Genomic DNA, 22,303 nt, shown 5'->3' with positions numbered 1-22,303 from the left:
GGTTGCATTGCGCAGAGCATTGCCAGCTAACTGAGCTGGGATGGCACTGCCGAGAAGAGCTTCAACAAGAATATGTTGTGGGATGATTTTAATCACTTTCCTTCCCAGCCACACGGCTGCATCGTATTTTCTTAACATCTAATTAATTTGTAGCAGGAATTTCTGAGCTGAAGTGTTTTTACAACCATGAAAACAGAAAAGTGGAAAAAAACGATCATACAGGCAGTTAGTAGAAAAGTACAGTAGCTCCTCATGAGTCTTAGCCTCTTGCCCATTCTTCATCCTTCCTCTTTATAAAATTCTCTCCTAAAAAGGAATATAGTAACATACTCTGAAAGGTAACAAATTCATGCTCTATTGGCCCAAAGGAGGAAGTGTGCTAATGTTTAATATACTTTCAGTAAATGGTTTCTTTTAAACGAAGGAAACATTTTTTGTGTGTCTCTGGTAACTGTTCTTTTGATGGTATCAATGTCTGGAGGTTGTAGCTCACAGTGTAGTCTAAACCCATCACGTTCAGTCATCTCTAGCCCAGTTTTGGATCTGTAAGATCAATACCTTTCTGTAAACAAGTTCTACATTCTTCACTGGTTTCCAGTTTTGGTTAGCTTTGCGGTAGAGGACTGTCCAGATGGGATGCCTTGAAGTAGTCCAGTTTGAGGTAAGAGAACACAGAATAGCTGCAGCAGCAGTATTTATGTTTAGTAGCCTAGGTTATCTGTAATGGAAAGTGCGTGAATTATATGTGGATCAGTGCTTACATTTCCTGAAGCTGACCAGCAGTAAAGTCATGACTTAACTGAGACCTAATCCACTTCATTTACTTTTAAGACCGCATCTTACTTGGATGTAGGTAATTAATTACATCAAAATAACACTCCCTACTCCTTAACTGCTTATATTTACATACATACAAGAGGGGGGACAATATGAGCACTGAACAGTTTTCCCATAACTTCTCTCTAAGGAGAGAAAAGCACTTAGCCAAAGTTGTACAAGAAATCCTTCATGGTAATAGTAACTGACCTGTAGAAGAATGACTATGTCTAGATGTTTTATGGAAGAAAAAATAAAGAAGACTTTTTTTTTTGCAACCATGGTTAGTGGTACAAAGCTGCTAAAAATGTGCTCCAGTGATTCTTAACGCTTTCATGGGACTGTATGACAAAACCAATATTGTAGGATTTCTTCCCTTCCATCTTCATTCAAATCAAGGAAGACATTAATGGCCAAGGGGATGGCTGAGCTTTGTGTCCCATCCTCAGTCATGAATCCTCTATGAATGAAAACAAGAAAATGAGAGGACTCTGTGCATTACTAGTCTTTCCTCATTGCAGTTCTCAACTAGCCATGCTTCCTCTTGTCCCTGTTTGTGGAGGGGTGGAGGGGTGGAAAAAAGGAGGGGAAAGAAGGCAGGGAGAGAGAAAGAAAATTAAAAGTGCAAAGTGGACTTATCAAGACTGCCAGAGTTGAAAGGCAAGAGCGCTCAAACCAGGCATTCTTTTGACTTCTTAATAGATATCTGAAGGTCTGTAACAAAGCAGATAGCCCAGGCTGGCCTTGAGTGTTTTTATTCAGAGCCAGTTAAACTCCCTAACCCATATTCTTTGATTATGTGATTATTTTGCAGTTTTGTCTCTTGTACTAAGAAAACGTCTAAAAATAAAACCAAAAGTGGAATGTCATTGTGCATGGCATTGCACAGACCTATTTGTCATGCTTCAGTTGAACATAACCTCCTTTGGAAATGCAGTAGATAAAGAAAAAGAAAAATACTTTTATTTAGATCTTTCTTTATGACAGTAGGTTACTTGGATTAGAAGTATGTTTCTCCCAGTCCTGTCTGCTTGGTCTTTTCTGCCTCTCAAAAGAGCAGAGGCAGTATATGCAAAATGTAGGTATTGATAATATGCATAGGTCACTCTGAAAGTAATGCCTCCTATTTATTTCCATGGAAACTATAACAAAGAGCACCATAACGCTATTTGATAGAGCAAACTCTCAGCTACAAAACTCTTTTTCAACACAGTCGCCACCATTAGCTGGGCACTTTTGCCAGCAATGAACAAGAGTCTGCATGCCATGCTTGTAAAAATCTGCATGGCTGTCTGGAATGTGACATGTCTTGCGTGTCGCTGTCGCCACTGCTGAAACACACCACCCACTGCCTCACTGTGCTCACATCCTCTGCTTGATCTCCATAAATGTTCAGTGAGCATCGATGAATGTCAACAGGCACTGTTTTTTCCACATGAAGGAGTTCAGTGATACGCTTTTGCTTCATACGTACTTCTGCGTCAGACGCCATTCTGTCAGCCTGCATCTCTTCCGTCATCTGTCACACAGCAACAACATGTAACAGAATATTGTCGGGAAGGTTCAGCCTCTGTTGCCATACCACCAACACAGAATCATAGTGTCATTTGAGTTGGTGTCAATGGTTTACGGGCTGGTTTGGCCCAGTTTTGTGACTAATGGGACAGGGGGACTCACGGACCCACGCCCAGGAAAGAGAGACCCTTAAAAGATTGTCTAATCCAGCTTGCCTGCAGTGAACAGGAACACCTACAGCTAGATGAGGTTGCACAGAGCCCCATCCAGCCTGACCTTGAATGTCTCCAGGCAACCACCGCCTCTCTGGGCAACCTGTTCCAGTGCCTCACCCACCAGGCATCCAACACCGACGTCTGCCTCTGACATCATGGGCCAACATAATAAAGTAGGAGGCATAGCTTTTAGAAGAGTCTGGTACTAAAGGGTCATTGCAAAACCTAATAAGACGAATATCTTTTTCATAAATAAATTTTGAAGATTCCTGATTAATTACAGTGTCGGTAAAGCTGATATTGAATGAGAACTAATGAAGGAATAGGTTCAAGATTTGATATTGAAAAAGAATTCAGTACAACTCAGTTTTTTTTTATTCCACTTATATTTAGTTGATTCCTCAACACTTTCAAGTGAATGCTCTTCACTCTTGTCATCGCTTGTAACTTCTTCCTTTGAGTCTTCCTCGCCAGACAGAGCAACCATGTTTACGACCTCAGAAAATGGTGTTTCTGTTAATGGTTCTCTTGGTCTTAAAAAAACAACCAACTTTCTTTCCAGCATTGGGAAAGGTGTAAGATAAAACACAGCTGAAAAATATTTTCTTCACGCGACAGCACAGTTTGCTACTGTCAGTGGGGACTTCCAGACAATTGAATAAGAAGACAACCTTGTTTTATCCATTTTGGATAATCCATTTTATCCATTTTATTCCATTTTGGTGATGTCTGAATAAGATAGTGCTCTGTATTTATAGAGCCTTTTCCATTTAAACTCCTCACAGTTAATAGCCTATTCTTCTCATCTCTTCTGTTTAACGTCATTACAAGTACCCAAAAAGCCACAGAAATTTCCAAGGCACATGAGCTTTGGAAAATCTTTACAAGAGAAAATCTTTACTAATCTTTACACTAATATCATAGGGGTGTCAATCTTCTTGTAGAAATGGAAAAAGCTCAGAATAGAACAAAAGTCTTAAATGAATAAAAATTGAATTTTCTCTGAGTTGAGAAAACATATCTCTCTTTTTAAGATCCTTTTTCTTTTTTACTTCCTTTTTTTTTCTAAGCTGAAGTTGATTTACTGCCGGTTTATTTCAGGGAAGAAGCCAAAACCCTCTCGTCCCGAGTCCCCTACAACAACTCCAAACATATCTGTGAAAAAGAAAAACAAAGATGGAAAGGGTAAGTCAAATAGTTGTCACGGAAGTTTTTAAAGAAGAATGTTGTTTCTGACTGACATGTAAAAAAGAAAAGTTCACAGATTTTTTTTTTTTTGTGATAGAGTAACAGGTCTTATACTCAAAGGTAGTTAACATTTCATCATAAATTAAGTAGAAAAAAAATTAGTGCAAGAAACTTCTTTGTGAGTTACCCAGTTCCTGGGGTGAAGGATGCATTTGTCATTTCAGTTGCAAGGGCTCTTGGAAAATCCTCAACCCCCCACAGAGGCTGCTGTGTTTCATGAGAAGTCTTGGGGAGCACTTTGCATTGTATCAGGGTTTCTTGGGATGCGGTTGTTTTTACAGATGATCTTTGAAAACATTTTCCATCTGCGTGTGTCTAATTCTACACAGGGAAATGATCAAGGCTGCCAGCTGCCAGTGGGAAGTACCAGGGCCTTAATTCTGAGGAAAGTTAGCTAGAAGGCTTGGGCAGAACACTTAAGTTTTTAGTGCTTCTTTTGTTCCTCCTGTGTCTAAAATGGGGAAAAAAAAAAAAAAAGGAAAAGAAGCCACATTACTGATACAATAAATAATTTCCTCCTCAGTGAACTGTTTAGCAGTGCCTGCCAATTTTGTCAACCAGTTGGTTGCTTCACTGTTGATCCAGTGCCCGCTCTGAAACCTGGCTGGCTTATGAATGGCAGCCTGACGCACTGCCTGCCACCAGCTCCTGTGTGCAGTGGAAGCTCTTCTGTGTCACCTCAGGTGCCACCACGTGTGCCTTGGGACTGAGGTGCTTTTATCAGCTGATCTGCTAGCGTGTTGTGCAGCACTCACCAAGAGATAAGCTCTGCAAAACCTGGAAGGTGTCAGTCTCAGTTGAAATTTAAAAAATTACTACATTTGACGAAAGAGTGTTTTCTTTTGAATAAAATTTTTCGATGATAACAGGAAAAAAAACCAACCTGTTTGCAAGTAATAAATATTTAAAAAGTTATTGCTGGCAGTTTTGAGTATGCACTGTTGTGGTTGGATTGTTTGCTTGTTTTTAATTAAGACCTGACTTTTAAATGAAAGAAAAGCATCAGAGGAACCTCATAGCAGTGCTCAAATGAAATAATGGAAAATATCAAAGCAGCTATCCATCCACTAAGTTAAAAGGCAAAAGAGTCTAATGTTTCTGTTGATGATAACAAGGACAAACTATAATGTTTCACATTTGTCCCTTGTTACAAAATTGCTAACTCAGAAGGAATTAAAAAAGACCGTGTTGCCTGAAGCCACTGTTATGAAAAAAACTACCACACAAGCATTTGTTTAGCATTTTGAGGAACATAGAGTCAAAGCAGAAGGGATGATAATATATGTGGCCATGACACAGAAGCAGCTAGAAAATCCTGAGAGTTGCCCGTCTCTCAATATCCACACTGTTCTCCCATAGGAGAACACGTATGCTAAAATACCAACTTCTCCATTTAATTATTAATGCAATGCATGGAGCAAATTGTGAGTTTTCCATGCATTTCTTATGCTGTAACTTGCAGGAGGTTAAAAATCTGCCTGTGAGTAGAACAGACAGTGCTTTCACAGACAGTCCTCTTCACAGTGATTTTTTTCAGTGGCAAACAGTGACAGATTTGCAGTCTGCCTTGATACAGCAAAGTATTTGAGTCTAGACTACAACAAAAGCACCCTGGATTAGATGGTAATTTGCTGGGAATGCTGTCATTCCTGACTGACACCGTGTCTTGCCTAAACAGTCTTAACCTTTGCCTTTGGGTGTCTGGAGGCAAACAGGCTGACATTTCCCACTACGCTGGAAGAGATTTGTTGCAAAGCCAGTGGTTTTTCTCCAGAGATGTTCACTTTTGGGTTTTGAACCTTCTGAAGGCGTGCTAAGGTTTTGTACTGTCAGGGCTGACTGATGACATTGCTGAATATTTGCAAGTAACTTACAATGGGGGCTTGCTGAGTTAATCTCCAAAATTTCAGTCAGATGTGTTGGTTCATCACTAGAGCTGAGCAACCCAGAATGTCGCCATGGACAATAATGTATTTGTAGAAATCACAATTCAGTAGTTTGGGAGCCTGAAGAATTTAGAAGATACCTCTTCTAGTTAACAAAAAGTCCAGACTGTGGCCATGGAAGTTGAGAAGACAGCAGAATGAAGCTGAAACTAAGAGATCCTGTTATGTTCTCATTCACCAGGCACCTTTTTTTTTTTTTTTTTGTGAAACTGCAGAAATCTGCATACGCTGCCCTTTCTGTGGTCTTGCGTGGCAACTTGTGTGAGGAGATAGTTTCACACAAGAGGTTTTCCTCATTCATCAGGCTGACAGTGTCTCACTAAAAAGCTTTTGTGCAGCTGTGACTGCGCAAAGGAACATCATACACCAATAGCTTTAGCTAAGCAGGCAAAAGCATCTCCTTAGTTATACAAGTTTACCTTAAATGTGTTTTTAGGACAAAAATGCAGATTTTGTAGTGAAGGTTTTGCTATATGTGATTTTAATATTTCTCTTCATGCGTGGTAAACACCAAACAGACATGTTGGATTTCCGTATGTACTTGTGTCTGCTTCTATGTAAAATGCAGTTTGAATGTTGTCTACCAGTAAGCTCATTGAGTTTAGGAAAAATAGATTTTTTCTGAACTTCATCCTCCAGGGTTTGTCTCACTTGGCATTATATCCCTGAGTACCCCCTCAAAGATCTAGCTGTTAAAGTAGGGATTTTGTGCTTCATTTCCAGTTCCTTCAGAGGGTGGACCTGAGCATGTTCCTGTTCAATTGAGGTCACTGCCTCTGTAGCTGGAATAGGCATGAAGGAAGCATGTGAACGAGCAGAGAATGCTGTCTGATCTTGATGGCTGGGATGAGATGTTTGTGGTTTGATGCTCGCTCTGTGGGTTACAGACCATGGCTAGGCTGTTTGGGCACCCGGATTAAAATAACTAACAAGAATCTCTTCCCATGCCCCTCTGTCACTGTTTCCTAATCTTAATGTTATATTGCAGAGTGTTCATAAAAATTAAGAAGTTGGTATCTTTAGGTTTTTTACATCATTAATAAAATATTATCAACTAACTTTTTTTTTTTTCCATTTCCTGAAATACTTCTATTTTAGGAAACACAATTTATCTCTGGGAGTTTTTACTAGCACTGCTCCAGGACAAAGCTACATGTCCTAAGTATATCAAATGGACTCAAAGAGAGAAGGGCATTTTCAAACTGGTAGATTCTAAGGCCGTGTCCAGGTTGTGGGGAAAACACAAAAACAAACCTGACATGAATTATGAAACAATGGGTAGAGCTCTCAGGTATGTGCATTTTTAATAACGGACTGTCTTTGTTGCCATGGTGTTTGTGTGCGTTAAATGCCTCATCTAATTTGTGTAACGACAGTAAAGAGTTCTGTTAGCCTGGTAAATAGAAGTCTTATTTCAGCAAAATAAATCAGCTAACTACAAGTAACCCTTGCTAACCTAAACTCCAAATCAGTCACCTTCAGCTTCAGCTTGGACGTTTTCAGTGCTGCCGCCAAACCTGTATCTCACAGTCACACCCTAAACCAGAGACAGAAGATTCCAAAGGTGGCAAGGCTTTTTTGTAAAACTTGACTCTCCTTCCTCCAAGAAGTCCTAAATTTAGGTATAGCAGAATTAAAGAAGTTATTTGTCCTCGTGGCAAATGATCCAGTTCTCAGAAAATACAGTTTTAGTATTAAGGTCTCCACGCGATTCTATAAACTTGCATGTGCAGTTTTAAAACATCTTATTTGATTGAGCTTTATTCCATATGCAGAAAAGACTAAAAGAAGTATAATCCTGTGAGTGTGAGTGATGCAAGCTTCAGTCTTACTTGCTAATTGATCATTGTCTGGCTGAGCAGCTATGTATTTCTCTTTCATTTCCTTTCACCTCTCAAGATGCATAATTTTATGTATTTGCAACTATAACAGAAGTAGAGTTTTCCTGTCCTGTTCCCTGTCCTTTCTTGTAGCTAAAGCATCTGTATGCGCTCTCTGGGAAGTGAACATAATTAAGGCAACCGAAAGGACTGGATGATTCGAGGAGACTTGGAAATTTTGCATGACTTCTAAAGAGTGTTAGTTTATAGCAGAGTTGCCAAGTCACAGAGTTGTTCTCTTTCTCTCCAGCGTTACCTGAGGTTGAAATTAAAAGGCTACAAGACATACCGTTAAAAAAGAGTTGTTTGAGTTAAAAATGTGCTATTAATTTGGCCACTCCTTTGTAATCAAGAAATGAGGCATGTAAAATGTTATTTTAAGCCTCTCCTTTCTTGTTAGTGCTGGTCTTATTTACTATTCCTTTGTTGCTTTGGGTTTTTATTTTTTAGCTTGCTTTTTTTTTTTTTGTCAAAAAACACTCTGTAACTTGATGTATATATGCTTTGAACAGATATTATTACCAAAGAGGAATACTGGCTAAAGTAGAAGGTCAGCGCCTAGTGTATCAATTTAAGGAAATGCCAAAAGATCTCGTCTATATAGATGATGAAGATGCAAGTCCTAGCACTGAATCATCAGATTCAAGTTTGCTCTCAACTCCTGTGGCCAGTAGAAACCAGTCGAGCAGATCTAGAGCATCTGCAAACACAGGAACAAAGGGAGGATCCACCACAGTTCTAAAAACAGGAAATTCAAAGCCTGCTAAGCTTAAGGAGCACGTAGAAGTTGTACAGCAGCAGACACCTGGCTTGACTTCAGAAGTTTTGAGGACAATGCAGTCTACGCAGCCAGTACATCCCACTCAGCTTTTTCGGACAGTTCACTTAATGCAGCCATTGCATACCCTCACGGAAGGACACGCAGCTGTAACCAGTAACGTTCCAGATGAAACATTAAATCCTTCAGTTCAGAATATAAGGTAAGAAAATGTAAAGGAAAGAGATGTATGAATAATAATAAATTCATTGGATGGTGGGTAGATAGACTAGACTGTTCGCTGTGCTTCAAAAAGCTTTCTTCACTCCTGGCTGGATTTCAGTGAAAGGAATGCTGTGCAGGTGACCCTGGGAATTAACTGGGCGTTTCTACAGCACTCTTGAACATGTACACTCCGAAGCTCTGTCTTTGGTGGAGGGAAGCACTTATTTCCTCCAAGATTAGTGCTGGTGCAAATCCTTTAAAGAGGAAGAATATACAGCTTTTATTTAAAATTACCATTGTTGGTTCTGTCTTGCAGCAGAGACAGTACTTTCATGGCTCTGTTTTTTCACTGACTGTTTGGTGTTTTTGCTTTTGAATTATACATGGTATGCGTAGAAGAACCCATCAGAAAGATTTGCCTCCTAGCTTCTTAATTCTTTTTATTATAAATTTTGTCATCTCTTTCATCTTTTCTATCGTCCCCAGTTAAAAGGGGAAAGCTCAATTATGTACTTGAGCATTTGACTGCTGCTAAAAGAGCTTGTTTTTCCTCCCTTCACGGGAATGTTGAAATTGCATATGGTAATTCTGGACCTTAGTTGTTTCACAAAAGCCTCGGGATATAATTCAGGAGCTGCACATTCTTAATGAATTATGAACGTTAGTTGTTGTTGTTTGTTGTTGTTGTTTCCCCTTGAGATTTGCTTTCTTACAGTCGCTGTTTGAATGGTTATCATTTTATCAATAATGCTTTTTCCTGCTCCCTTTCTCTGTTATTTCCTTTGAAAATTGCATCCAGAGCCACCGGTAGATCTGTGAGTATCTGGGGTTAACCATAGAATATAGTCAGCTGGAAATAACTAATGATGTTAAGGAGATCAGATAATTGTTTAGCTTCTAAAGAATACATTTGTCTCTCTCATCGGTGCTACGAGAGACTGTAAAAGCCAGTCAATTACTAAAACGCTATTTGTAAACGAAAGGAAGATCGATTCAGAAAAATCCAGAATAGCAATATCAGAATAGCAATATCAGCTCGGTTTTTCAGCTACGAGAATGAAGGCTCCCTGGATCAGCCTTCAGGTGCTGATAAAATGGATAAGAAATGTTTGGGGAGATAACCAAGGAGTTGAGGAAACTGAAGATTTTCCACTTATGTGGAGGAAATGACAACACAAGACTTGAGCTTCAATCAAGAAATATGTGTATAATAAACTCTCTTCTTTCTTTGAGGTTCAAAAAAAATATCCCTGGTCTTTCTAGTTTGAATTGTTGTGTTTTTTTCCTTAAAAATTATGAAATGGTTTTCATTCATGTTGCAGTGTAAAAAATTCTCATTGAAAAGTGAAATTCATTGCTTCATAACAGTTATAAGGGAATAAATACATTATGCAACGCAATTACTGATAGGCACTGTAAAATGAACTGGAAGGAGTCATCATTTTTTAAGTAGACGGTACTTGATTTCATTTCTCTTTTAATGCTGAAATCAAATTGTTTCACTTATAATCAGCTAAAATTATCCCAAGAAAGGAAAGGTTGTGTGTGATCAGATGTTTAGGTGGTAGTTACTCTCTAATTATGAAGAATTAGACAGAATTAAAAAAAAAAACAAAAAAAACCAGTTTTGAAATGTCTTGGGAAAAGCAAAAATCTGTATCAGTGGGATGCACCTACTAAAATTATAAAGCCTAGGAATGAAGCTGCACAAGTCCATGATTTCAAGGCTGATGGAGGATTTAATTACTTGCAAGATGTAAAAAGTAGGCAGGTAACTAGCAGTGAAAGGAGAGGAGTACAGGTATTACTGGAGCTAAGCAATACCGTTTAAGTTGGGAGAAAATTGCTATTAAACATAAATAGGCAGAGAGTGTGGCAATTTACAGAGTTAAATAGCTCTGGGCTACATCTACATTAGATTATACATCAAAAACTATAAATCACCAGCTGTCAGGATAGTTATATAGACACATAGATACATGGATCTATCGGTGTAGTGACATAGATAGCTATCAAAATGATGGCAACAAACGGAATGAATACCTGGTAGACCCAGTTAGGGAGGCAGGCAAGCAGTCCATCTTAAGATATGGAAAGCTGCAGAATGGCATAATGGCAACCTGTTGCATTACAGCGTTTTCACAATGAGTCTTTGGGCAATAAGGAAAGGCCAAGGGAGAAGGTAGCACATGATACACATGTGAAGTTTGAATGAAATAAAAGCTGTGGAATCCTTCGAGTTCTGTACCACTTCAGTTATGTTTCTGCTGTGTAGCTTTTTTCCATAAATCCTTCAGTTGTACATTTCCTAGCCATGATGGCAGTGTCTCAGGTGAAGGGGGGAGAGAGACCCACTGACTGAATCTTTCCAGTGCAATTAAATTACTGAATGTTATAGAAGTATTGTTCATTAGGAATGCAAGGACAAAGGTATTTAAACAGACTGAAAAAAAAAAAAAAGTGTTTGTCCATGCTTTTAGCCAGGATAGACCAAGGTTCTGATAAGTCCAGGCTCCAGAAATACAATTTATGACTTATATTTTCACTCAATTTCAAACTGCAAACTTAAGATCTATTGGCGAGATGGGAAGGCATGTTGAAAAATTTAGGAGCTGATATTTTAGGGCTTGTTTTATAGTAAAGTTAAAACAGAGAAACTGGATCTTAGTTTTGTTTGCTCAAGCAGCCATAGGTCTCTGGCAGCTGAATGTGTTTGTGTACATGTTCTAAAGAGCTTCAGTGGACCTACCATGAGGGGCAGGATGATGGATGTGCTTGGTTTTAAAATGTGCAACACAAGTGAGTGCCATCGTAAAAGAGGGGCAGACAAACCTTGTGATGTATGCACGCTGCCTGTAGGAGAGTGCTTGGACTCACCTTACTGTCATTTTATAAGGAAACTTGAGGAGCAATAGCAGCAGCCATTGCTGCGTGCTTTTTGGAGGGTGAGGCACATGGGTAGTTGAGGTCCTTTGGGAGAACAGGAGATCAAGGCTTGGGAATGTTCCCCAGGAGCTTTTCCAACACGTCCTGGTTAGTGGTCAGGCTCTGCCCTGAGACACAAACATCTTGGGCCTGTGTAATTTCTCTCCTGTAATGTAGCCTCCAGAGTTTTATTCATATGAACGTTCTTTCCTTCATTTAAATAAATGTTCTTCCCTCTCCAGCAATTTGCTTCTGTCATGTTGAGAGGAGAAAAAAAATTTATGATTAACCACATACTGTAGAGAATATATTGAAGGTTTTTGAGGTTAAAACAATTGGCTTCTTAACAAGTAACCATACCCTTCAGAGAAGAAGTCTGAACATGCATCTTCTCTGCTAAGGGACTTGTTAAAAGAATTATATTTGAAGAATGCTGTGGGGGATTTGTGTCCTCATCCCTCTGTGTGCCAGCTGGCATTGCCTGGCACAGAGCTGGCAGAACAGGGCAGCTGGTCCCCAGGGCTGCTGTGTGTTTCTGAAAGAAATGGGAATGCCAATGAAAGGAGGCAAAGGAGCAAATGCTTCTTTGCTGGATACAGGCAGCGCCTTCGTTTATAGCTGCTGAGAGCTCCTGCGAGATGGGACAGGAGCAGGGTCAGGTTTTGCAAACCAGGTTTAGCCGATCAGGATGGACACTGAGTATCTCAGATGGGAACATTTAGTATTACAGGCTTGCAGCTCTTCTGCCCTTCTTGGTGGATGCAAGTGCAGCTACCGATGTTTCCAGTTGTGTCACTGGGAACTGAATTTGGCACCACATGTTTCCAGTGATAAGACAACAAATAAAATGCTTCTCTGGATGAGTATTCTATTTCTAAACTGTTCCAGTGACCTGGCTTTTTAAGGCAAAAGAAAGACTCTTTGAATGTAGTGCTTGTAAAATTGCTCTGTTTAAAACAGAGTAACTCACGCAGGTTATTTGTTTTGCAGGGATGTATTATTGGAGTAATTCTATTTTAGCTTGGAATTCAGTGGCGGTAAAGCAGGCTTGGGATTCCACTTCATGTTCGTAGGGCTGTTCTGAGTGTAAAGAGCATTCCTGCTGCTGCTCTGAAAACTGTACGTCTCCTGAAAGGCTGAGGACTCACCTCATCTGGGTAGTCTAGGACATCACGCAGGGCTGTAAGGTACCTGGGTTTGAGCAGTTGAATTGCACTCTTATATGGCTATGGCTGTAAACAGACACACATTTCCATGTATCTTTAATCTAGAGTAGCAGTGATTTAAGATGGGGTGTCTTCTGTGTAGTGAACAGAGTTTGTGTTATTACTAACAGTTCAGAGAGGATGAGATTGTGAATTTGTAGTAATTTAAAATGCTGTGTCACTGTTCCGTAATGACTACATGGGACATAGCTGAATATTCTAGCTGGCAGCTCTGTGTAGCAAGGAGCTTCCGGCTGCAGAGGACTCCTGTGCAATGCGTGAGCAAACTCAAGGTTCTAAACGCAATGTTTCTATCAAAATTCAGTTTGTTGTTTTTTTCTGTATTTTTGAGTTGTCTTTGTGATAGCTTGGACAGAGCATGTTAGAAGACCAGTGTCCTGACTATGTTCTGTAACTTGGGGAAAAGTTAATACAGACCACAGAGGACCAGTGGGATACGCTCTGTGTGTTCGCTTCTGAATTGGAGAACTGCTACTGCACGATGAATCAGCCACAGCTTTCATCTTGACCTTTTGGCAACCTTTGGGGTAGAAAATGTTGCAGTAATTCATCCTGAAGGTGACACGAGCGTGGACCACAGTGGCAAGATCCTTATTCAAGAGGAGGAGGAAGTAGCTGAAGGTGAATTGTGTTTTTTCTGGCTGTGAGCATGCTGTGTAAGAGCAGTGATGAAGCCATCAATATGCCAACGCAGCAGATTGTCCCGATAAGCAGAGGGAATTACCTTTGAAAGTCATGTCTATGCCAAGCAAACACATGCTTGCTGCTATTGTTCCATAGTCTGTTTCTGTGTCCAGGCTATGATGTAAACTAACTATTGTTGATCTGACTTGAAGCTATGCTGATGCTGATAAAATACACAGATCGGTCTAGCATGAATTTATGAACACTGAAAATGCAATTATGGCTGCTATTCAAACAAAGTGTTTTATCTTGTGTCATGCATAGGTGTTAACTTGTGTAAGTTGTGCAGGGAATGTCACTGTTATGTTTTCTAATAGTACTTTGCACCCTATCTTTGTTCACTGTGCTCGAGCTAACCACAGAGGCACAGAGAGGCAGTCTGGCACCATCCTGCTGAGATTTTCTCTTCACGATGTGCTTTCCTATAATCAATCCTTTTTCCCCAAATAAGGATGTGATTCAAATCTGCATGTCAGTTAGTGTTGTAGCCCACCAATCTTTTGCAGATCTTAGAGGTATGCTGAATAAAAACCATCACAGGTGTTGAGTCTTGGTAAAAACTCTGGTATTTGATGGAGAACATGAGCAAAGGAATATGATAACTGGAAACATTTCCTGCAATTGTGTGAACGGCCTTTCTTTGATTAACCAGAGTCAGTGCACATGCTTTGCCTCTATTTTCAGTTAGATTGAGTGTCTATAGGAAACACATTTAGCTTAAAGAGACTGCATTTGTGAGAATGTTTTTATGATAGAATCAATGTGGCAAAGAATTGGTTATCACTATCCATTTTGAATTGAATTTCCTGCAGCTGAGAAGACTTAATAAAAATTCTGTTACAAGTTCTGCGGTAGTAGGAAGAAGGCTGCTTATGTCAGATGGGACTTAAAAGGTCACCTAGACAGACTAATTTTGTTTCTGCGCAATGAGAAGCTGTCTGCGGGGCTCTTCTTACGTGTATTTGGCACTGTCAAAAGAGGTGGAGTTGCTACGGGATTCTGGTAGTGGGAACATTTCTGAATTTTAATTCAGTTGAGTTAGGTCCTCTGCCCTCATGATGTAACAGATTTCCTTGTCCAGACAAAGAGCCTGACAAGAACAGGCAAGCTCTGCCCTCCTTCAGGAGAAGGCTCGGTAAAGGTTCTGCATTAAGACATCAGGTACCTTGCTAGCTCTCATGCGCTTCTGTACCTTGATTGGTGAGCAGCTCCCATCTGCAGGGCACTGGAAGAAGGCCAGTGGCTATGTCTGTGGTGCATTGGGATGAAGTATTTACAAGGCTCGATGTCTCTTTGAGTATCATGTAAATGAGGGCAGCTGGGGAAGGGTTTGTAGTGAAGGTAGCGCACCTGAGTTGATTTGGCCAAGATTTCCTATGTTCAGGCAGAAGAGATTGCCTCTTGACTCAGGCATTTGAAGTGGTTCTAACAAGCACACCGCACCCCTTTGCCTCCCTCCTCTTCCTAGGCTGATTGAATGAGTTGTCTGTAACCAGTTAGTTGAACAAGTGAGGAAAGTCCCTGGAAATTGGCCCATTTATCTCAAGGCCATCATTTCCCCTATATTCATCCATATGTTGAATAATGTGTATGCTGGGAAGGGAGTTCTCTTACTTCTGTGCATTTCTTAATGTTGCTTTGTTTCATTTTTTTTTTTGTTGTACTGTGAAATACTTTGTTCGCCATGGCTTGTTTTGTATCTTCTTTCTCCCTTTCATATTTTTTCATAAATTGCCATAAATAAACTTCTTTTTCCTTCCTGCCACTTAGTGTTTGCTTTTTCACTATTCAGCCCTTGATAATCAAGTGTAATCTTGCACAACTCTAGACTGCTAACAGTACCAAATGAACCAAGAGGTAGATTATCATTTTCAGCCAGGCTAAAATGACTTCAGAATTTTTGTCATTTTTTTCTCAGTAGTAACCAGGTTTTTTTATGAGAGCATTTCATTTTCACTGCTGTTGCCAGTGTTTTTGTTCTTTTTGTAACCTCAGCAGGAACTTCTACAGTAATGACCCACTACACTTCGAGAGTATGAAAGATGTTAGCAAATTGATAGTGAAATTCATAAGCATAGCAGAGTATTCAAAGCACCTAAAATTGTGTAGCCTAGTGGTCACCCTAAGTAGCCTGTGCTTTTTTTTGTGTATAAAAGAAACAGACACAAAGTTAACCAAACCTGTATTTTTTCCAGCAGTACTCAAGGCAAATAGCCTGAGCACCTAGATTTCGTTTGTAAACAGTTGTACTGTAGTGTTACCAACTAAGGTAAGAAATAGATCAAGTGGCTTGGCTATCCTTATTGTGAGTGACAAGGTATATATATATATGGTGCCCTGTGCTACATAGTCCTCTGCTCGTAGATACATCTGTGGCAAGCTTTCCATCTAGTAAGTTTGCATTTTTTAAGTGTGAATATGTGCGTATACATGTTTATAAGTGTGTGTGTATGTGTATGTAACATGTATCTATACTGGAGAAAGTGGAGCATATGGAATAAATGATTAGTCACACTATGACATGAAATGGCGCACAATGTCATGAGAAAAAAAAATGGCTTAACATTGATTCCAAAATAATTGCAGTATGCTGAGAAAATGCTTTGGTTCTGTCATTTCAGAGCTGTTGTTCCTAGTACTTTGCAGAATAGCCTCTGCATTGGTTAGATCCAGCTCACTGTTTCTGAGGTCATCCTTTGCAGCCATGTAACAGTTAGAATCTTTTATTTCTACTATTTTGTTTCAAAAGAAAACAGCTTAAGAACAAGAAAGTAGCTCCGAAGTAATACTTGTGTGGTACACCAGCACAGGCTCCCAGCATCAGCTGCTGCTTTTCAAAGTTGTAACTACTGATTTGACTGTAAGAGTACTTAATTCTTCAGGCTTACGTAGGTTGGATTAAGAAGCTGGTGTGGTATCCACAGTCTTAGTCAAATACTTTCAGTGTTTTTCTAATGGCAAATGCCAGTTCTTAACTATTTCACTTGCACTGCTGCTCCCTCTAGACCTTGATGGAATGAGTTTTATTTATGTGACATTTTGATTTTGCTGCAAGCTTGTATAACTTTGGTAGTTTACATAGTGTTCAAAAAAGCCAGTGAGTGCCCTCCTCCTGTTACTACTTCTGACATGGATATTTCTGACTTTTTTCTGTCGTGCTTCCAGGGGAATTGGTTGAAATAGTCAGCGCTGTGGCTCTCTGCAGGCATGGTGATCCTTGGTGATGTAGTTCCGAGCCTCGTGTTTTCAGCTCAGTTGCACGCATTTGCTGCGCAGAACCGTATAGGAAAGAAAAAAATGATCAGTCTGGTTGGTGCTTCAACTCCCAGCCAGCCCATTTTCACGAAAATCTTCTTTGGCTTGTCTCCAGTTATATGAAACTGGAACTTAAAATTGCGCTTATTGACTGCTCCTCTGCACTCTAGCGTCGGTAACGTCGAATTCTGTGTCCCAGATATATAGTCCATGTGATGAGACGTGCATGGGAGCCTTGTGGGCTACCATTAGTATTTATTTTGCTATAGCAGCAGTCCTGTGTACTTCTAACTTCCTCATCTTTTTTGAGGAAGAGAAAGCTACAGATAGAGATTTTATTCCTTATGCTACGAAGGCTCGCAGGAGGTGGGGAGAGGCTGGTCTGCAGCGGGGTGCAAAGGGAAGAGTGAAGTGCTTTGAGCCTGTTACCAGCTGGGTTACTGGAGCTGCTCTTGCTGGGGGCACCCTTTGGAGCTGTTCCCAGAGGGCTGAGCTGAGTTGGACCTGGGAGATCCTCTGCAAATCCTTCTTCGCTTGTCTCTGGAGCTGCACTGAGGAAGTGCAGCTTCATGTGCGGCTGGAATAGCGAGCAGTACTATATGCAGCCACATCTTCCTTTAGTTTCAGCATCCCATGGGTCCAGCCTGTTCTGATGAGCTCTTTGTTATAATTGGGATAGCTGGAACATTGTTTTAAACTGAATACACTAGGTCTGATCTGACTGGTCGGTGGCTAAATGCTGGAAAGAAGGATTTCATGGAGCTGTAAAAAAAAAAAAAAAAAAAAAAAAAAAAAGGTACTGCATGGGAAGAAGGACTACAGGAAGGAGGACATCCCATGATGTTTGTAGGCATCTATCTACAGCAAAGCATGTTGTTAATGGACTTGAAAGTACAAATATTGAAAGTGTGTCTTCTCATCTAAAGTGTTTTCAGCAGAGGTAGAAATAAGCTAGGAGGTGATTATTTTCGCTTTCAGTTTTCTGTGTCAGTTATGTTCCAGAAAAGATAAATGAGCGCTTAAGACTAAAAGGGAGGAGGGCATGCAGGAGAAAACATTGAAGAGCAGCTGGAATGCTGGAACTTTGCAGGACAAGCAGAAAGAAAGAAAAAAAATAATTGTTGAAGGCATCCTGGTGGGCTGGAACAAGCTGTGGTAGGATTTCAAAGCAGTTATACGTTTAGCTTCCTTTTTTCCTCCCTTCACTGGAAGTTATTTGCTTCACAGGGAGCGTGTTGTGGCTTTTAGATATTTTTTTGATTTTTTAAACCCATGTATGTTGCATGACTGAGATGTGTGTGTTTCAGGCACATCTTTAAATCATCATTTTCCACTGCAGTGTTTGTATACATCAGTGATTTGTCTGTTCATCATCTAACTTTGCCCTCAGCTTAAATACTGAAAGTAATGTGGCACCCAGGTCTGTCATCCTGAAACTGATGGAATCATTGCCAATTAAAACTTACATTTTGGAAGCAAATTCTGTTCAGCTGCTTTACCAGGAGTGCACAAGTCTGGCAGGCAGTGAGCTATGTGTCCTGGGAGCCTGAGGAGCTCCTGATTAACAGTGTAGATAATTCTGCATATAAGTAAACACACACAGAGAGATGTTAGGAGAAGCGAGGGCTGACTTATGAATAGTTTGGCCTGCGTACTTTGTGAAATTGATGGCAGAGGTATCGTGGATCATGCTTGTGATGTTTGTTGATGCTTGAGAAGGAGATCCTGGATGCAGTTTCCAAATTTTCTCATGACCTACCAGATTCTCAAAGGCAGGCTGTTCAGTTTGGTTATGGTAGTATCATTCATACAGGATACTTTGGCAATTGGGATGGTGAATTCGGGGGTCAAGTCCCGTTTTATTAGGAAAGTGACTGCTTCCTTTTTGCAATCCATAGGTAAATGTAATGTTTTTGATGCCAAGCGATTTTCAATAGTTAATCTGTATTCTCAGAAACTCATCACGGACATGTTCTGACCCTGTAATCTCTTCTAATCTTAATAGGACTTTACAGACTCCAACCCAAGTTCCAGTGGTTGTTTCTCCTGGAAATCAGCAGCTGCATACTGTAACACTCCAGACGGTGCCTCTTACTACAGTGATAGCCAGCACAGATCCAGCCTCAGCAGCAACGCCCCAAAAATTTATTTTACAAGCCATTCCTACTTCACAGCCCATGACAGTTCTTAAAGAAAATGTCATGCTACAGTCTCAGAAGCCAGTCTCACCTCCTTCCTCGATTGTGCTGAGCCCAGCACAAGTTCAGCAGGTTCTCACCAGCAACGTGCAGACAATTTGCAATGGAACAGTTAATGTGGCTTCATCTCCATCCTTCACTGCCACTACCCCAGTGGTAACTTTTTCACCCAGCAGTTCACAGGTGGTTGCTCATCCATCCGGCACAGTGATCACTTCAGTTATTAAAGCAACAGAAACTAAACAGATTGGGGTACAAGGAGCGCTGAAAGAAGATGACGGTGACAAATTAGATGATCCTGAGCAGTCAGAGCAGAGATTTCAGCAGCAGCCGTTTGTGATGGTAGTATCCAGTTCAAATAGTTTCCCATCTAACATACAAGCAAAGCAAGAAAATGAGCCATTGGAACCCAATTCATATTAATAAGTTAAAAAAAAAAAGACCCTGTGGATGATTATTTTCATAAATGTGATGGGACCTTTTCAGTTTTGTATATATATAATTTGATTCAGAAGCAAGATGTTACAAAGCTACTTAATTTCTGCAGATAATTGTTAGAATTCATGCTTTAGAACAGATTTTGATTTTCTGTTAATTGCTAAATGTTATCATAAATAAAATTGCATATTACTAATGTTTCAAAATACAGGCATGAAGAAATGTGCTTTTTATGTTATGAAGACGTTATCTTGAGGTTGTTGGCCAAAGTTCCAAACTTCTTTCTTACTGTATGTTTTCAGTCTGCTGCTGATTTACATTGCAATAAGATTAATATAACCTTTTCTGTTTAATCTGTACATGTATCACTTAGCTTTTGAAGCAACAGTTACTTTTCATTGGACGTTTTCATTCCATGTGTATGAATGTTTATGAGTATCTTTCATACCAGTGAATTACATCAGTTTTAGACGTTGATAACCAGATACCCTCTTGCATTTTTTTTTTGCAGCACAAGCTCTTGTGTGTGCAAAACGGAATATACACTCCTATTGAGAGTACACAGAACATTTATTCCAGTAATGGACAATGCCGTGTCAATATTTTATAAGAAAACATCAGATATATTTAATTACAGAAACTAACAGCATCACTACAGGTGCAAAAGTTTCATGCCATTTTGTGACTATGAAGCTTAACAATCTTGCTTTCTACTTCAGATTATTTTGTAGGGGGGAGGGAGAAAAAATATATACAATTTATGCAGATATTCTGAGATTAATACTGCTAAGAGTTCTTTTTGATTGTAAATAATGTACATTCAGTAAGGAAGTTTTTTCAGCTAATTTGTTTCCATACAAATTTTTGATAGAAGAAAATAAGATCATTATGTTTAGAGGTTTAATATTATATGTATTCATATTACAGAGTGAATTTGTATTTAAAGACAAATTTTTAAATGATGGAGCCCTCTGAACCTTTGGTCCTTGTCTTTTGTATTTTTAATTGGTTTATTATGAAAATAAATCAAGTGGAAAAACATTTTTCTGTACTTCTTCTGAAACGTATTAGATTATTACGGTGTTTTGACGATCATTCTGTATAACCAAAATACACTGAGAAATAGGACAACATGATTAATCAGTGTGCATCTGTGGTGGGACATGAGCAAATGAGCAATTCATGAATCACTTCTGAACAGACTTGAACACACCCTCTCTGCTGTGGGCATGTGATGACATGGTGTCCTTTGAAACAGCAGTGCTGTGTGCTTTTCAAGCTCAAACGAAAGCTGAGCTATGTCCAAGAAGTTGTTTTAAACTCCTCCTTTTCTGTCGCTTCCCAAAATGTCATAAACAGCCCCAAACTTTCATTGTAATTTTGGGATGCCACTTAGCACAAAGGGCCTGACGTCTTGTATATTGGCTGTTGGCTCCAACCACTCTTTGAAACCTAGCCTTATTTCAACTGAAGGTGGCTTAAAAATAAGTATGTGTAGTAAGATAAGTAGTGTGTAAAAATTAAAGGAAATATTCTACAAATGTATATAGGAGATGTACCAGTTGTTTCATAAGGTTAATTTTAAACACACTGGTACTAGAAAAACTAAATGCCCTTACTGTTCTGTCACTAGAGGTGTCAGAACTGTGACAGAAATTGGTCTACTTGAATGGAAGCAATTGGAACTATCTAACCAGCAGTTCTCAGCCACAGCTGCCCTGCTTGGCAGTTGAAGTTGCCTCACTCAGTTAAATGTATGGCTCTTTCCCCTGCCTTCCATGTGGTAATGTTTTGACCTGCAAACCCACAGACGTAATCCCATTTTCGGGAAGGCCGGCCATACCCAAACTGGCGGCTGACGCCAGCTGACTGGTGGAGGTTTGTCTGGCAGCGCTCCCTGCAGCTGGGCCCTGCTGGCACTGTTACGGGAACATGAGTAAGCACCGTAAAGTACATCTCTCACAGCTCTCATCCTGAGGACTTTCTATTTCAGATTGACGAAATCACTGGGAGAGGCAGGCTGCCTTTTCATCAGACTAGAAAATAGGGACATTTTTCTGCAGTATAAGGCCTTTGCAGTTCTAGGAAGCCTGAGGTGAGGACACCTGAGGTGGTAAGGCTTGACTGACATCACAGCCAGGGGAGGCTTAGGCTGGATATTAGGAGAAATTTCAGCTCAGAGCGAATCCCTAGCCCAGGCTGCCAGGGAGGTGGTGGAGTCACATCCCTGGAGGTGTTCAGGGGCCGCGCAGATGTGGCACGGAGGACCGTGGTCATGGCACAGTGGGTATGGGTCGTACTGGGTGATCTTGGTGTTCTTTTCCAACCTTAATGAGACTACGATTCTGTGACAGCGGGGGAGTTGTTTTGCCGGTCTATTTGTTACACACATGAAAAACCACACCATGAGGTTACAGCTTTGTCAGCGAAACCTCTCGCCGCACAAAAGAAAAAACGATTTTGTCAGCTGTTTGTCGGCTGGAAGCGAACCCCGACAACTCACCACCCGCCCCAGCGCCACCGGCTCCCACATAGCGACCGCCCCGCGCATGCGCACCGCGGCGTCCGCCCGCTTGTGCGCCGCTCTGTCCCGGCGGTCCTCCAGCTCTATGGAAGGGGCGGGAAGAACGCGTGCCTCGGTAGCGATGGCCGCCCCGGCCCGTCACGCGGGGCGCGGGAGGAGTCTGTGGGGCCGCTCGGCCCCGGCGCATCCCGTCAGGCCCCGCGCGCGCGCGGTTGCGGCCTTGGGGCGTGCTGCGCGGGCGCCGCGGCGGCTCCAGAAGTTTCTTGGGGGCGGCGGGTGGTATGGCGGCGGCGGCGGCTGCAGCGCGGTGAGCGCCCCGCTCCCTCTGCCCTGCCCTGCCTGCTCGTCCCCGCCTCGCCGCCTCACGGCGTTGTGTTTCCTCGGCAGGTTCTCGGACGCGGACATCGACCGAGACCCGACGGCGGCGGCGCGGGTGAGAGGCGGGACGGGG

At 40.9% G+C, this 22,303-nt stretch overlaps 2 protein-coding genes across 11 annotated transcripts in view; both read left to right on the top strand.

Moving 5' to 3' along the window:
• Positions 1-19,399, top strand: part of ELF1 (E74 like ETS transcription factor 1) — an 88,760-nt gene extending 69,361 nt beyond the window's left edge. For all 10 annotated transcript variants that reach the window (XM_021374842.1, XM_021374860.1, XM_021374869.1 and 7 more), the window contains 4 exons: positions 3,648-3,731; positions 6,839-7,031; positions 8,133-8,600; positions 18,698-19,399. In XM_021374842.1, the coding sequence (XP_021230517.1) occupies positions 3,648-3,731; positions 6,839-7,031; positions 8,133-8,600; positions 18,698-19,313 (1,361 nt within the window). In that variant the 3' untranslated portion in view covers positions 19,314-19,399. The remainder of the gene's footprint in view (positions 1-3,647; positions 3,732-6,838; positions 7,032-8,132; positions 8,601-18,697) is intronic.
• The window catches only part of SUGT1 (SGT1 homolog, MIS12 kinetochore complex assembly cochaperone), a 26,313-nt gene continuing 26,051 nt past the window's right edge, over positions 22,042-22,303 (top strand). Inside the window, exons 1-2 of the mRNA XM_021374750.1 lie at positions 22,042-22,159; positions 22,240-22,285. Of these exons, the coding sequence (XP_021230425.1) occupies positions 22,134-22,159; positions 22,240-22,285 (72 nt within the window). The 5' untranslated portion in view covers positions 22,042-22,133. The remainder of the gene's footprint in view (positions 22,160-22,239; positions 22,286-22,303) is intronic.

The sequence above is a fragment of the Numida meleagris genome, chromosome 1 (assembly GCF_002078875.1).
Source record: "Numida meleagris isolate 19003 breed g44 Domestic line chromosome 1, NumMel1.0, whole genome shotgun sequence".
Taxonomy (NCBI): Eukaryota; Metazoa; Chordata; class Aves; order Galliformes; family Numididae; genus Numida; species Numida meleagris.
The sequence above is the reverse complement of the archived record's forward strand: the minus strand, read 5'-3'. Positions and strand labels throughout refer to the sequence as shown.